The 16,371-nt window shown below is 35.9% G+C and overlaps 2 protein-coding genes and 1 pseudogene across 3 annotated transcripts; 1 reads left to right on the top strand and 2 right to left on the bottom strand.

The window, feature by feature from the left end:
• Positions 1 to 917: 917 nt before the first annotated feature.
• LOC145570352 (monothiol glutaredoxin-S10-like) lies at positions 918 to 9,670 on the top strand. Its single transcript, XM_081629403.1, has 5 exons — positions 918 to 1,367; positions 1,552 to 1,625; positions 8,435 to 8,509; positions 9,042 to 9,068; positions 9,376 to 9,670. Exons 1-5 carry the CDS (start codon positions 1,042 to 1,044, stop codon positions 9,444 to 9,446), a joined length of 573 nt encoding a protein of 190 aa, XP_081485529.1. The 5' UTR covers positions 918 to 1,041; the 3' UTR covers positions 9,447 to 9,670.
• Positions 9,635 to 11,090, bottom strand: LOC145570351 (glutathione transferase GST 23-like). The gene is made up of 2 exons (XM_081629402.1): positions 10,626 to 11,090; positions 9,635 to 10,262 (listed from the first exon to the last, which is right to left on the bottom strand). Exons 1-2 carry the CDS (start codon positions 10,932 to 10,934, stop codon positions 9,903 to 9,905), a joined length of 669 nt encoding a protein of 222 aa, XP_081485528.1. The 5' UTR covers positions 10,935 to 11,090; the 3' UTR covers positions 9,635 to 9,902.
• A 395-nt stretch (positions 11,091 to 11,485) lies between these two features.
• Positions 11,486 to 12,806, bottom strand: LOC145572020 (glutathione transferase GST 23-like; annotated as a pseudogene). Its single transcript, XR_014096672.1, has 2 exons — positions 12,472 to 12,806; positions 11,486 to 11,973 (listed from the first exon to the last, which is right to left on the bottom strand). The product of XR_014096672.1 is annotated as a glutathione transferase GST 23-like (transcript).
• Positions 12,807 to 16,371: the final 3,565 nt, after the last annotated feature.

Below are 16,371 nucleotides of genomic sequence, written 5' to 3'. Positions count from 1 at the left end.
GTTTGAAGGACAGTCCAGCAATCACACCAGCACATACTACCCTATGCAACAATCTGAAAGCAATGTACCAATGCATCACAGAGGTGTAGGAGTATACACCTATCCTAATGGCCATCAAAGACAAGCACAGGTACATAACTACACTCACCATTTTAATATATAATTAGACAATATTATTATTAATTATAATTTATTTTTATTTTTTGCTTCAGCCAATACATGTTCAAGGTAGGAACACTTGTGAGATGACTGCTGCAAGACCATTTCAAAACAATTAGTGAAGATTGCAAAAGAATTTAGAATAAAAAGTGTAGAATTTCCTCTATATATATTCAAGTTGCTTGCTGTGCCTTATCATTTTGGTCAAAGGATGATGCATTAAATTTTTTAAGGCAAAAGTAGTCATTTAGAAATAGAAGTACGTTGTGTATTTGTGCTAAGTTATACACAAACGACTATTTTTTATAACTGAAGGTAAGTTGCATTTAATAATTTCTGCATTTTTTTTTTATTATAATGTATGGTTAACGGTGGGTTAGATCATGGTTAGTTGGCCGGATTTTTGACCTTAGTACCTAAAGGGTGAAAAATGTGAAACCTTAGTACTCTTTTATATGCTTAACTCTAATATTGCAACAAAGATAAAATTACGCATTCCAAAACACATTTTATGCGCTAAATATCTATAATTGTGTAAGATTAAAAATGATAAAAAGTTGATATTGTGAAAGTATTTTATGAGACGAATCCAACCAGATCTCACATGATTATATTTTGCTTAACGTATAAATCATTTTATATGTTCAAACAAGAGTGACGACTAGTGCAAAAAGTCCATCGTTAAAATATTAATAGAACGGAGGAAGTATATAAATAAGGATTATTTTTATACTAGTAAATCAATGTGGGCTAGCCACGTACAACTTACTCCCCAAAAAAACTCAAAAAAAAAAAAAAAAATCGAAGGCAAGCATCGAAAATAACACCAGTATACAACCACCAATCTTCCACCACCACCAAGCTTTAACAAATCAAACAACAATGGCAGGAACCTCTCATCTTACCAAGAACATTTGTTCATTTTCTCTCTCCTCTCCTCGCACTTCTATCCTCTTCAATTCCCCCGTATTTTTCTCCAATTTCTTAGCTTGTAAACCTCGAATTAATACCAAAAACCTTGCTCTTAAATTGAATTATTCCACCAATTTTAATTTCAATTCCAATGTTAGAGAACGAACGACATTGGTTCGTGCCATGTCGTCGTCTTCGTCTTCTTCTTCGTCTTCTTTTGGGTCGAGACTTGAGGAAAGTGTGAAGAAGACAGTTACAGAAAACCCAGTTGTTGTTTACTCGAAAAGTTGGTGTTCGTAAGTGCTTAATTTGGATTATTTTTTTCATTGATTTGAGGTTTTTGTTTGAGTTTTTATCAATTTTATGACCATTTTGTTTGATTTTATGAATTGGGTTTGTTTCAAAATTGGAAATTTTGATGGGGTTGAAGTGGGTTTTTGGTTCTTATATATATTTATTTTTGTGAATTTTTGGTTGAAGGTATTCTTCTGAGGTGAAATCATTGTTCAAAAGACTTGGAACGGAGCCATTGGTTATTGAATTGGATGAATTGGGTATGTTTATTAGTTTATACGAAGTATTTTTTTAATTTTGCATTAAGCATGATATTCTATTCAAGTATTGTTGCATCAATTATGTTTATTGGGCTGTTGTCGATTGTGGTTGTTAATTTATTGTACTGGCTTCGGGCAATAGTTACTACATATGAAGAAAATATATACATATGCTCATTGTTAAAATGGTGTTTTATAAGGATGTGATTGTCACTGATTGTGCTCTAGAAATTGCCATATAGGTTCACCTTTCTTTCGAGTATGTTTTGATTTAGTGGCAGAGAATCGTGTAGGCCTGTAGGGTGAGAAGTCTTAATTTAAGGGAATAATGAACGATTGAATGTTTTAGTGAATGTAATCTAATAAGCTATGGGCATATTGGGAAGTGAATTGATTGGAGGAGGTTCTTAAAAGGTGTTGTGATATCAATTTTGGAGAAATGGGTAGTGCGAGACTATAAGTCATATTGTACAATTAACTTTGAGTATTGGTGGCACTGGCAGTGATTTAGGATGAATGCCAATACTGGTGTTTGATATGTCACATTGCTTCATTGTTTTAGCATGAAATAGGCATGACACACGATTATGGAAGTAGTCGAGTTTAGAGTAGGATGTAGAATGCTGAGTTTAGTTATATGTTTACCACGGTGCCTTTAAGAGGACATCCTTATGGGTGGAACCTTGGAAGTGTTTTCATGTATCTGTATCAGTTTACTGTCGATCAGCCTGAGTACTTGACAACAAGTCAAAAGCCAAATAGTCAGGGCCAATTTGTCAACAAATTGAATTAGTCAATTTCTGTGTGAGTTATTCTAACTAGTGAATCTTTCCACTTTTAAACTCTAGAGACCTTAGATAGGAAGAGATGAAATAGCATACATAACTGTTTTCTAGGATGGTAGACTAGGTAGAGCATCTTTTGTGATGTACTTGTAAGTAAATCTTGGCTCAATTTTCAAGCATAGTGCAAATTTCTTAAAGTGAATAAAGTATATAACCAGGGGCTGAAACTGTTACAACTGCCCTTTCAGAAAAGGGTATGATTTTTGAAATTTTAGAACCTGAAAGAATAGATTAAGCAAAACAAGTAAAAGGGGTGGTCTAATAGCTATTGGAAAATATTATGGTGGAGGATCCTGACCTTTAGTTAAACATGGAAGCTCCATCCCGCATCAAAATTCCCCAGTCTCTCAAGTAAGATAAAAAGATTCTAAATTAATTCTCAATCTCGAGGATGAAGGAGGAGCTTGAGTGGTTAGATAGTGTAAATAATTGATAAGATTAGATAGTTCATTTACTATGTAAAGCTGGATTATACCACCAAATAGCAACATTAATATTTCTTGGGAAATTCTCAATGGTGACCCTTTGTGCTACACAAAAATGGTGGCCCTTTTGAAATTGAATTATACAAAATAAGTAAATGACCCTAAGAATTTTATCCCAAATATGACATTAATGAGTGTTTTTTGATTAAAAAATTAAACTATGAACCTATGGTTAGGGTTGTTTTTTTTTTTTTTTAAATAAAGAAAAACCAAATTACACCCAGCCGCTGCCACCACCTCTACCCTCATCCTCATCCTCACCCCAACCCGACACCCCCCACCAGACCCAAATCTGACACCCCCCATCAGACCCGACCCTGTCGATCGCTCCTCCCACCATAACTTTCGACCCTCCCTTTCTATCTCCTTTGAGTCTTTGACCTCTCCGCCAGCAACAACGATCAGCACCCGAAACTACCCCACCTACCCAAATCTGAAAGTGATTTCGGTTCAGGTGGGGGTTAGGGTTTCAGGTGAGGGTGGTTTCGGTTCAGCTGGTGGCGAGTGAGGGGGAGGCAAGAGGGGCCGAAAATGTGACGGGGGAAGGGGAGGGGGGCCGGAAACGGGACGGTGGCAGGGGCTGCTGGCTGGGTTTGAGTTTCGGCTGTGGTGGGGTCAGGTTTTCAGTAGAGGTGGAGGTGGTGGGGGTGGCTAGGTTGACTTTTTTTTTTTTGAAATAAACCTAACCATAGTTAATTTTAACTAATTTTTTTAATTAAATAAGGTTATAAGTGGGATAAAATTCTTAAATAGGGTCATTTTGTGTAATTCAGTTTCAAGAGGGTCATCATTTCCGTGTAGCACAAATTGAGAGTCACCATTGAGAGAGAGAGAGAGAGAGAGAGAGAGGGAGGTACACTTTCATGGTTTAATAATGAAAGGTAATGGTCCAATTGGAATCCAAAGGTGGAATTTGAATATAAGCCTTGTTTCCATGAGTGTTTTTGATTTGTAATGGTCCCTTTATAATCCAAATTTAGGCTTGTGTATATCTTTCTTTTATTAGGATATTTTTATTTGATATAGGATTTTGTTTTCAAATGTAGGGAAGCATTTTTTGAATTCCTTTTGAGTGTCATTATAAGTGTTTCATGGCTTCATTGTTTGTGAATTCACTCAATGACTTCTACTTCAATAAAATCATGGAAGTCAATAGCCCAATATTGTTGAATTGATAGCTTAGTCAGCAGAGGAGGATAGGAAAAACTCTAAATTTTTAAAACATAGAAGGGATAAACTTCACATTGAACCTATGGTTTTTTACTTGAATATAAATGCTATCTTTGATGACTAGCGAATGGTTGTCAGATTCCTCTGTTTGGATGGGTTTAGATCACAATAATTATTCATTAGAAAACATTTAGTTGTTCATGGAAGCTATTGTAGATCTTCAGGTGTTTTTTGCTCCTTGGATATTGATGAATGTTTTTTTAATTTTTTTTTATTTTAGATTGGTGGATGAGAATAGGTGTGGTGCTGGAATTTCCTTTTGTTATGAGGTCTAGTTAAGATGATATTGCAGACATTTCCTTTATATGGTCACAAGCCGATTGGTGTAATTTTTCTCAGAAAATATTAGGAGACAATTTTTAGGGTGTAGGACTCTAGGTTTTGGCTTAATAACTGTATGCGCTCATGTTCCCATCAGAACTTCAATTTATTCAGTAAGAGCCTTAAACCTAGCAATGTTTTTACACTATTTTTTCAAAGATAAGATCTTATGATCGGTCAAGTGAAGTTGGGATTGGAAGATTGAAATTCTGATTCATGATGAAGCTTATCGGTAATATTAAGATGAAGCAAGAGACTTTCAAAGATATCAATGAGGTATATAGGGTTATAAACATTGAAATCAGGAATTTGAGAGTAAGAGATCTTTTGGAAAGCAACTTTAAAATTTTGGTTTGATGTAAAAGAAATTGGAATAAAGAGTTGTAAGTTTTCAGATTTTTTTGGAGAAGAATACAAGGGGCAGAGATCTTAATATTCCTTTCTTATTAGGCTTTGATTTTGGCTTTATCTTGGTAGATTTTGTGAGGCCTCCTTGCCCTCTAGCTGTATAATAAACTATTTTCTTATCTTGAAAGAAGTTGGTATGAAGGAGTGGGTGAGAGTAATTATGAAACTCCAACGGTTTAAGAAAGGAGTTTATTTTATTCTAAGTTGTATATTGAGGTGTACAAGTTGTTAATCACACTCTGCTGTTAGGATTGTGAGACTTAGGAATCTAAGGCACGTTCAGAGACTTTTTTGCAGAACTTCTTTGAAAAGTAAAATGATGGCTGCTCTATGTTAGGAGAACTCTTGTTATATTGTTGGCCTCCTCCAATTCTCTTTTGAAATTTGTGTTTATATGCAAAATATTGCTACACGTGCTGATGAGGCATTATATATTTTACTATAAAGAGAAGGGAGCAATGAATGGATTTCAAGTTGGACTATGAAAAGACTCATATAGAGCTAGTTGTTTATTGAAGATTATATTGGACAAAATTTAGTAACTTGGAGCATTTTAGTTGTTTTTTTGTATTTGTGAATGTGTATCTATGTTTACCCATTATCCATAAGCTGTTATTTGTGAACTTAACTGGCCATTGCTACATGTGTAATCACCCAAGCCTATATGGGTAGCCGCCCATCACTTGTAAGTTACTAGTCAGTACTTAATATGGCGTTTACTCATGACCTTTCTGAGTTACCAATCATTACTAGCAAGTAAGAGCATTGCTAATGTTTAATCATGAGGCTCTCTTATAAGCAAGTGAAAATATCAAGTAAGTAGCTCAACACCAGTGGTAAATAGAAAATAATGTCTGAAAGTAGTATTAGCTCAAACAAGCTGACAGGTTGAGTTTCTTTTTTCTTTTTATCTTTTAATTAAGAAAAGCAAACTCCACTTAATGTGTGATATTTGGATTACAAATTTTACTCTATGTAATCATTTATTTATATTTTGCTAGATAATACGTGTTATTGCTAAACATTAGAGTACTTAGCAACTTGAAAGTATAGTAGCTTAAAAATTTGATATGGAAAAGCAAATTTCAATGTGTTGCCGTTAGAGTTGCTCTAATTTCCCATTACTTACCATGGTTGTTACTTTTGACCTGTGAAAGCAATACCAATGACAAGTTACAAAGCCTACAGTACTCTGGCCTTGCCACATCATAATTTTAAGTTGCTAGACTTTCTTTTACAAAGTACTCTTAACGGCTAGATATAAAAAAAAAATCGTGGCATGCAAATAAACAAATAAATTAAATAAATTTTGTTATCCACATGTCACATTTTAAGTGGAGTTTGAGGCTTTGAGCTACTTCTGCTTTCAAAGTACACTTTTTTTTTTTTATGTCCTCCAATGTTGAGCAACTGAGCAACCTACATGTTATGTTATTACTTATTTGTAAGCAGTTTCTAAAAGTAACCATTCGAGATTGACAGGACAATTAAACTCCTTACTATGGGGAATATGGTTGTTCAAGCTCCTTAGAGCGAGGAACATGAGCCTAGTGCCACCTATATGAGTCTTGTTTGCATATCTTTCCAAGTGTCAAATATAAGTTGTGTAATGGTTGAAAATTGTGCTTTCTAACTTCTTGGTTTAAAACATTTTGGCTGATTTTCATTTCAAATTCCTTTAGATAGTGTTTGGAATTAATGAATTCAACTATGGAATCTAAAAGCTTGAATTCCAATTCCAAATATGCTGTTTGGGAAAAGCTAATAAGTTAAATTCTAGAATTTTCAACTACCACTGATGCTGTATGGGAAGTGGCATTTTAATTATGGAATTGCCACTTATCTAAAGAAAACACTTTCATATCGAATCTTTCACAATACAAGAACTTAGAGCATCATATTTCTAGAAAACAACAAATTTGAAAAAACAAAAAATAAGTCGATATTGTAACCACAATACTATTTATGAATTGGAAATATAATTACTCATTAATATGGGTGAAGATGTAGTAGGGTTAAAAGGAGATCTATGCTATTTACTAGCTTTAATAGAGAGAAACGAAGGCATATTTTCTAGAGAAAAATAGAGAGTTATACGAAATAGGGAGGAGAAGCGAACCTTGAACCATCAATGGCTGAATTTAGGGGAGGAGGGAGATACCGAAGTTGCTTCCCATACAATGTGATTCAGGTGGGAGAGAAAAACAGACGAAGAGAATGAATAAAATGTGCTTTTGCTGAAAAGTTTTAAATGACAACAAACAATATGTCATTGGAATTACATATTCATGGGCTGGTGGGCCTCTAACCTTAAATAAGGATTCAGGCCAATTTCAGAATTGCAAATTCTTTTGTTCCTAAACACCTCAATTCACCCTATTCCAGAAATTTTGACTGAAATTCTAGCATCCAAACACAACATTAGACTAATTTTTTATATTTGTTGTTTTGATCCTTCAAGCATCCGCTTGACCAGTGTATATGGATGATTGAGATTCTGCTGCTTTCTCATGCAACTCCTCCAACAATTTGTCAGAGAGTCCACATTCCAAATGGACCAAATCCTTGTCTCTACATTATAAATGATTCCGTCATCCTAAGCATGGCAAAGATTGTATTTCACTATGGTTTTTGGTGAACTTGGTACTAAGGTCTAAGGACAATAAGGCCAAAACAATTACTGGCTTTGCAATGTGCTACAGTAGTAGTGGATCAAGGAAGCACTTATTAAGACTGTTATAACAGTCTTCTTGCATGCTGATCAATTGGTTTGATATATCTTGATTATTTATCATTTAGTCCAAATGCTATAATGCGTGATGTCAGTCGAATTTAAGTAGCTATTCACTACTCAGCTTTTATAGATTTGTCTCTTTGATATTCTTGTGTGCCTAAAAGATTGAATAACCGAGGTGCTTGATATATGACAACCAGTGACTTGTTAAACTATCTTTTCATTCATTCAATTGCATCTGATTACAGTACTGTTTTGATTAAACACGACAAAGAATGGATTTATGTGGTTACTGGGCTAAACATATGCATATCCATACCTGCTGCTTTGCACACTCATATTCATTGTGACTAATTTTGTGGATATGGTAAAGCCTAGATCATTGGAAGAGAACACTAGATTTCTTCTTATGTTTTTGCTCTTGAAATAGATACTTTGCACTAACCATTCTCTATGTCAGTCATCAGTATAATTGTGGTTATTTCTGATGAGAATATAATGGGTACTCTTGTTGAATTTGGCTGTTATTTTTTGTATCGCAATGAAATGATCAAGTAATACATAATGGAATATTTGCTTCACTTATTGTTGATTATTGCTGGCTGATATGTATATTGCTGGGTGAGGGAACAACCATCTTCAAACTTGTGAGCAAAATTATTCTTAGATATATAAACTGATAAGCACCTGTAAGTGGTAATTAGTATTGGTGAAGATTCAAACTTTATGAATCATTTTATTTGATTAAGCTTGACTTGCTGGCATATTGATCTCTTGATCTGTCAGGTGCTCAAGGGCCTCAACTGCAGAAGGTACTGGAGAGGCTTACTGGTCAATACACTGTTCCAAATGTTTTTATTGGTGAGTGGTCTTGAGATAAATTCTTTTTATCTGTTTCATGATCACAGTATGTCCATTACTTGAGGTACAAGATGAAACATATAATTTCTTGATTCCAAGTGATTCTTCTTCATCATAAACCAATGTTTTGTTGTTTAATGTCCGTGGTTTTGGCCTTTTGGGTATGAAATTATTTTTTTTCTCCACTTTATTTATGGAGGAAAAAAAAACTTACACGGAAATTCGTATTTGCATGCATCATGTTTGTCTTTCAAGATCAGCTCTCTAGCAGTGCAGTATTAGACATCTTAGCATAAGAAATTATGTTTGCTTGCAGTCAGCTACACATATTATTTTAAATAGATATGAACTAGCTTATTCAATTACTTTCGAAGGGTTGCATTTGTCAGCAATCACGCCTCACCAAACCTCATAAACATGGAAATTTTTCTTTTTTAGACTGTCTTTCAAGTGTAATCCATTTTTTGCAATCTTTATCTGATTTACTAATATGATTCAATTGCTTATACATCCTCTTCTATTGTCTGACCAGGGGGCAAGCACATTGGCGGTTGTTCAGGTAATAATAGATTATTGTTTTGGTTTTTCTTTTTTCTTTCTTTCTTTTCTTTTTTTTTTTTTTTTTAATTTTCATTTTTAATTTTTCTTTTTTATATTTTTATCAGTTGTAATAGCTACGTGTCTTGTGAATTTCTTTTTGGGTTTGCTTGAATTTTGAGCTCTAGGCAGCCTAATTTATTTACCTTGAAACTGATAGCCATCGCCCAATCGTCTGAAATGCTCTAAAAATTTTGTGTGCTTCATAACCATCCTAATGTTTCATTATGGATGGATGTATTAATTATTTCCTTAATTGGTTTATGCAGAAACTGTGAAGCTTTACCATAAAGGAGAGCTTGAGCCATTGCTTGCTGAGGCAACTGCCAAATCATCATAGAGCTAGCAACTCCAAAGCCCACTTAACCAGAGGCGTTGACCTTTCCTTGCTAGATATGCTCATCTTTGCTCTCTGAGAGCTGCATGTTTTTTCATTCTTGTTGATTTATTTGTGAAAACGTAGCTATTGAAACTGTTAGGCAATAATTAGATTTGTCATAGGTATCACACATTACATTTTCAAACCAATTCTTACATGAAATCGAATCATTGAGTTATTGAATATATCAAATAGTAGGTAAAATATGACAGTTTGAAAATCCATTTGAAGAAGCTGATGTCTAGTATTCCGTCTGTGATACTTCTGTCTCTCACTTTCTCTTCTTCATCTTTAGTTGGTAGTCTTTGTACTGGGATGAAATTTGAATGGTGGTCTTTTTATCTCTTTCTTTCTTTTGACTGGCCTAGAATCGTTTATTCTTCAAAACGGACTTCATTATTTGGTAATATCCTTGAATCACGGTGCTGGAGCTGCAGTAAATCGCTCTCTTAGCCCTCTGAAGTAGGTCAACATCTTATCATTATTTGGTAAGCTGTCATTGATCTCTGGGACTTCCTTAAATCTCTTGCTCCAAGCCAGTAACTTGGGAAACTCATCAGATTCCAGTAGTTTGATTCCTGCTGCTTCTTGCATTAACTCTAGCCAGCAAGCAATCCATCCTAAGCATATATCAGCATACCCAATTTGATTCCCACCGAAAAAATTCTTCTTTCCCAACCCTTTATCTTCTAATATATGGAGTAGTTCTTTAGCTTCTTTCGCGAGCTTCTCTTGGGCTTCCCCAGCAGCTCGGAAATAAGAATAGAATGTTGGGCTCTGCATCATTTGTAAGATCTACTTAGGTATTAAAATATCTTTTGGAATCTCATGTTTGATTTAAAACAGGTGCAAAAAGTTCTGGAAAAACATGAACTGAATATTAATTTTGGTTTTTGGATTAAGAAGTGTTATTTATTTTACTCATTTACTATCAAATTATATTTCTTAATTCAGTAGAGGATGATCTTAGATTATGTTATTATGTGAACACTATAACTAAGCTGTTAGATTGCTATGTTGACTCCTTGTATAGTTGAGTGTTGATTTTCTGAATTTAATGGTCAGATAAGAGAAATCTTATTTTAACATAGTTAAGGGAAAAGAAAAAAAAAGAAAAAAAAAAGAAACATTTGCTTCTACCTTATCTTCTAGAAATTTAGCCCAAAATCGCACCACGGCCTTTTCATAAGGATCAGCTGATAGCAGGGGATTCTGAGGCCAAACCTCATCTATGTACTCGAGAATAATAATTGATTCTGCTACAGGTTTTCCATTATGAATGAAGACTGGTATTCTCTGATACACTGGGTTATGTCGTATAAGCTCATCACTCTTGTTTGCTATATCCTCTTCTGTATAATCATATTCGACACCTTTGAGTTTCAAAGCCCAGATAACTCTATGACAGTAAACACTAGACCAAACTCCCAGTAGTTTAACTTCCTTCATTTCTTTTATGTTGGTGAAATTGTGGATTTTTTCAAATGAAATCTTGGATTTGTTAATGCAAACTTTTTTTTTTCAATGTAAGCTTATGATCTGAAAGTTCTGCTTTATTACTGTTGTTTCTTTTTGACTATTTTTATGGCTTGGACATTTTCTTGGTTTAAGAAACTGACGTTTAAGATGTTAAATAAAGTTAAAGTTAGGTTAGGTGATGCAATTTTGTGGACCACTTGTATTGTTATCTAGTTTCTCTAACGATGTGACAAACAAGGGTTTTCTAATAGGCTACAAGAATTTTATACTTGAGTCTTATCTGAGTTTTTTTTTTGCTGAAGTAATAGAGAAGATTTTGCCCTTAATCCCTGAAATTTTATGTTCAGATGAATATTGTCGTCAAAGCATATTTATTTGGTGGATTGAAAATGCTAGTTTATCAGCAGAAAGCAAAGTTGCAAAGGCGTAAGGCCTGATACTTTTTCGGGTTTACATCCAGAATTAGCTGCTTTCATTATGTTATATTAGGAATCAGGGTTTACTTTCACATGATACGTCTCTGATAAATTGATAATTCACTGACTTCTGGTTTTAGTTCAGTTGATACTAAATGTTCACAGATACATTTTTTTTTTTCAGCAGGAAATGCAGGAAATACATTTTATTCACCTGACAGTCCTACCCCCAGCTTTTGTTACCTGACATAAACATCTCCCTAATATGTTTGTAATATTCATACATTTCTTCTCGGTCAGGCAGGTTTTCCTGGATTACCGATACATTCTTAAAATTCTCTGCCCATAGTTTCAAACAAGGAAAATGGCTGCCTTCAAGTATCTTAACACCAACTACTTCTTCAATTGTTTCAAACCACCAAGCAAGCCACCCCACAAGCCAAGTCCATCAGCCCTACCTTGTCGCCGCCAAAGAACTTCTTGTCTCCTAGAGCTTGCTCTTCTAAGACCTTGAACAGCTCCCTGCCTTCTTCTATTGCTTTTAAGTGGTCTTCTCCTGTAGCAATGAAAAATGCCCGAAATACAGGACTGATCTGCAATATTTAAGACAGTCCTAACTTCAAGTTTACAAACTTAACACCGTAATTAAGATAGTCCTAACTTCAGGTTTACAAATTTAACACCGAACAAGCTTTTTGATAGAATTTAGATGAAGTCTTAATAAGTCTTTTGTGTTGAGTCAAAATACGAGTTGTGTTCGAATATAAAAAGGAAGAAGCTCAGATCATTGGCAAATTGCTCTGATTAGATTTAGTAATTTGACTTAAATTTTGATGGGGTAAAGTGGATTTTTATAACGGATTGAACCGATTTTTGCTTTTGGGTAAGTAAGCCCATTTTTATTTTGTGAAATATACAATAATACTCCCTCTATTCCAAAATAAATTATCCATTCTCTTCGTAATACAATTTCACTATGTTCGCTAAGAATTTATAATTTACAATAATATGATTAAAAAAATCTAAGAAACTTTAAGGAAAGCACAAATTATAGGGAAAATGGCAAAAAGCAATAAAAGGAAGTAATTTACCGTATGAGACTTGATCCAAAACCGAGCAACAGTCCTTTCATGAGGATCTTGTGGAAGGAGATGATGTTGAGGCCATGTCTCTTCAATATACTCAAGGATAACACTCGATTCCGAGATCGATTTCCCGGCATGAATAAGCACCGGAACTTTCTTGTACACACTAACACAGGGTTGCACTTTAAAAGCTCATCACTCTTGTTAGAAAGATCTTCTTCAACATATTCATATTCCACACCTTTGAGTTTCAAAGCCCATATTACCTTATAACAATAAGGACTTGGCCATGCTCCCAAAACCTTCACTTCTCCCATTTTTCTTACTTATTTTTACTTACTTTCTTTCTTGATATTTTAGCTTACATTTCTGTGTAATTGTGTCTTTTATACACAATAAATTTTGAATTTTCTATACAAGAAGGTGACTGAATTACTTGAGTCAACTTGACTAAGTATTGTTTATTAACTTAATTTGTTGTCTAATTAGTCAAATTTTTTTGTTTAGTCAAAAACTCAACTTCTTTGTTTTAAAAATCAGCCAATAAGGATAATTAGCTACCTTCAGCTTGCCTAATACTGATAGTTTATGCTTGTGTTTTCAATTAAATAGAGATAAGGTTTGAATAGGCCTAAATAAAGGTACAAGGAATATAATTTCAAACCCGCTTTTCTCAAAACGCTGTTTATAGTAACGTTTTCGAATGAGCGGTTTCATTCTATATTGATCCGCTCTTTAGTAACTTCGGAAGTTCGGAGCAGTGAAAATAGCATTTTGACTAAACAAAACAGCTAACTTTTTATGCCCCAATCCGCTCAGTTTATGCCCTAAAGGCCCTCTAATAAACAGGGCCAAAGTTTTGTCATATTTTTGCCTCTTTAGTTTTTAATCGATGATTTATGTACAACTCTATTATGCTTAGCTTATTTCCACTTATCCATGAAAATATTGGTTCATATAATTATGGGTTAATAAGTTTAAAAGATTTCCTCAAAAAAATAATAAGTTTAAAAGATATGTTCATTAAAATAAAGTCTAGTTAAATTATTGAGAAATAGAGGGTACATATATCTAATTTACAACTAAGTTCTGTTTCATAACAATTATGGATTCATTTGGCTAAGTTAGGGCCCGTTCACATTTACTGAACTGAGTTGAACTGAACTGAACTGATTGGAGCTGAACTGAACTGAACTGATTGGAGCTGAACTAAACTGAACTGAGCTGAAATTAATATTTTATGAGAGAGGGAAATTAGGAGCTGAACTGAACTAAACTGATTGGAGCTGAACTGAACTGAACTAAACTGAAATTAAGTAAATGTGAACAGACCCTTAGACAAGTTTATTTAAATTCATACTACACTTTTATGAAATATATATATAGATAAAAGAGTTGTTAAAACTTTTAACCACAACTCTCTAAAGATTGCAAACCCTAAATCCTCAACCTTTATGCATTAAAATTATTTCTTGCATATCCTAATGTATATTGAAGAAACTTCCCACACAACCTTCATTAACTATCTAGACCATACATACATTAAACAATTCAATTCGCAAAGAAAATCATGTAAACTGAACATACATGTACTCATATAATTTCTCATGTGTAACTTTTCTTTAACATACAATATGTTATCAAGATTGATTGTGCAAGTACCCTATAATGTTATTGACAGATAACACAACAACCCTTATAGCTTAAATATATCCAAAACTCATATTATATATTATTTTGAGAAAGATGACGTATAATTCAAAAACCTGTGGTGATGTCGGCATGTATGATAAGAATGAGAAATTATAGTAAAACGAGTAAACAACATGAAGTGTCTAAACCCACCTTAAGATTTGCCTACCACTATAGAAAGGGCATGACCATTTATATATCATCATTAAAATGTTTGACAAAATAGTAATCAATAATTCAGTTCTCATTCTAGTATTTTGGTATTTTTGGAAAACCTACCACTAGATTCTTCGTAATGTACACATGGTAAACCCTTAAACTTCCCCTTAAAAATTTACCACTATTTAACTTAGTGCATAGCACTATACATTGTTGAAATTGCTAATCTAGTAACTATATAGCACGTACCACTTATTATCTTAGTGCTTAGCACTAAATATGGGAGGGTTTATTTTAACGAATACGCACTATAAATGGATGAAATTATATCTATTTAGTAATTAGAACATACACGTGGCACTTCAAAACTTTGTCAACCCAAAGCTTCATTGAAATTATTTATAGATTTGTGGGACCTAGTTTAACACGTACTTATGCATGTTCATACTATAGCCTTATCTACGTCTCACTATAAATAGGGTGATCTTGGTTAAGAATCAAGTGTAAAACTAAGCTTTTCATCTTGCTAGTCACTTCTACATACATTAATTTAAGTTGAAGAAAAAAGAGGATAAAAAGCTTAGAAAGAGAGTTATATACATTAAATTATTAAAATAAACACTCAACCACTTAGTTGTTACTTTGAAGTGTAATAATCTTAAGAGAAAAAATAATAATGGGGAGGGTTTCGTTGTGTCTTAACATGCTAGTTGTACTATTATGTATGCATTTTTTGCTTATTGAAATAGTACAAGGAAGAATGGCGAGGGAAGATATTATTCTAAGGAATGAACACAATAGATATGGAGATCATGTAGGAGTATGTATTGGTAGTGATGGGAAAACAGATGGATGTGGTTACGTAGGTGAAAGTGGTGGTGGAAGTAGAAGAGAAAAAGGTGGAGGAGGTGGTGGTGGTGGAGGATTAGGAAGTGGTGCAGGTGGAGGTGGAGGTTTTGGAGTTGGAGGCGAAGTCGGAGGTGATATTGGTGGAGGCGCAGGTGGGGGTGTTGGTGTTGGAGGTGGAGTAGGTGGTGGTGCTGGAGGAGGAATTGGTGGTGGTGGTGGAGGGCGAGGAGGCCGAAGAGGTGGTGGCGGAGGGGGTGGAGGAAGTTTTGGAGGAGGTGGTAGTGGTTCTGGAGGTGGAGGGGTCGGTGCTGGTGGCGGAATTGGAGGTGGGGGAAGTGTTGGAGCTGGAGGCGGGGTTGGTGGTGGAATTGGAGTAGGAGGAGGAATTGGAGCTGGTGGAGGTGTTGGAAGCGGTGGTGGAGGTAGGGGACGAGGAGGTGGTGGTGGCGGAGGAGGTATTGGTGCTGGTGGTGGATTTGGAGCTGGTGGGAGTGTTGGAGGTGGAGGTGGAGCTGGTGGTGGTGGAAGAGGTGGTGGTGGTGGAGGTATTGGTGCTGGAGGGGGAGCTGGTGGGGGAGTTGGGGTAGGTGGCGGTGGAGGCGTTGGAGGTGGAGTTGGTGGTGGTGGTGGTGGTGGAAGAGGTGGTGGTGGTGGAGGTATTGGTGCTGGAGGGGGAGCTGGTGGGGGAGTTGGGGTAGGTGGCAGTGGAGGCGTTGGAGGTGGAGCTGGTGGGGGAGTTGGGGTAGGTGGCAGTGGAGGCGTTGGAGGTGGAGCTGGTGGTGGTGGTGGAGGTATTGGTGCTGGAGGGGGAGTTGGTGGAGGAGTTGGGGTAGGTGGCAGTGTAGGAGGTGGAGCTGGTGGAGGTGTTGGAGTAGGAGGTGGAGCTGGTGGAGGTGTTGGAGTAGGAGGTGGAGCTGGTGGACGAGGAGGTGGAAGAGGTGGAGGCATTGGTGTAGGTGGCGGTGGGGGTATTGGTGCAGGTGGTGGAATTGGTGGGGGTGTTGGCGCTGGAGGTGGAATAGGTGGGGGAATTGGAGGAGGTGCAGGTGCAGGAGGTGGTGCTGGAGCTGGAGGTGGCGGTGGTGGAAGAGGTAGAGGTGGAGGAGGTGGCGGCGGTGCTGGGGTAGGAGCTGGTGGAAGTGTTGGGGCTGGAGGTGGTGGTGGAGGATCTGGTGGAAGTGTTGGGGCTGGAGGTGGTGGTGGAGG

The sequence above is a fragment of the Chenopodium album genome, chromosome 12 (genome assembly GCF_948465745.1).
Source record: "Chenopodium album chromosome 12, dcCheAlbu1.1, whole genome shotgun sequence".
Taxonomy (NCBI): domain Eukaryota; kingdom Viridiplantae; phylum Streptophyta; class Magnoliopsida; order Caryophyllales; family Amaranthaceae; genus Chenopodium; species Chenopodium album.
Note: the sequence above shows the minus strand (reverse complement) of the source record. Positions and strands in the feature narration are given on the sequence as shown.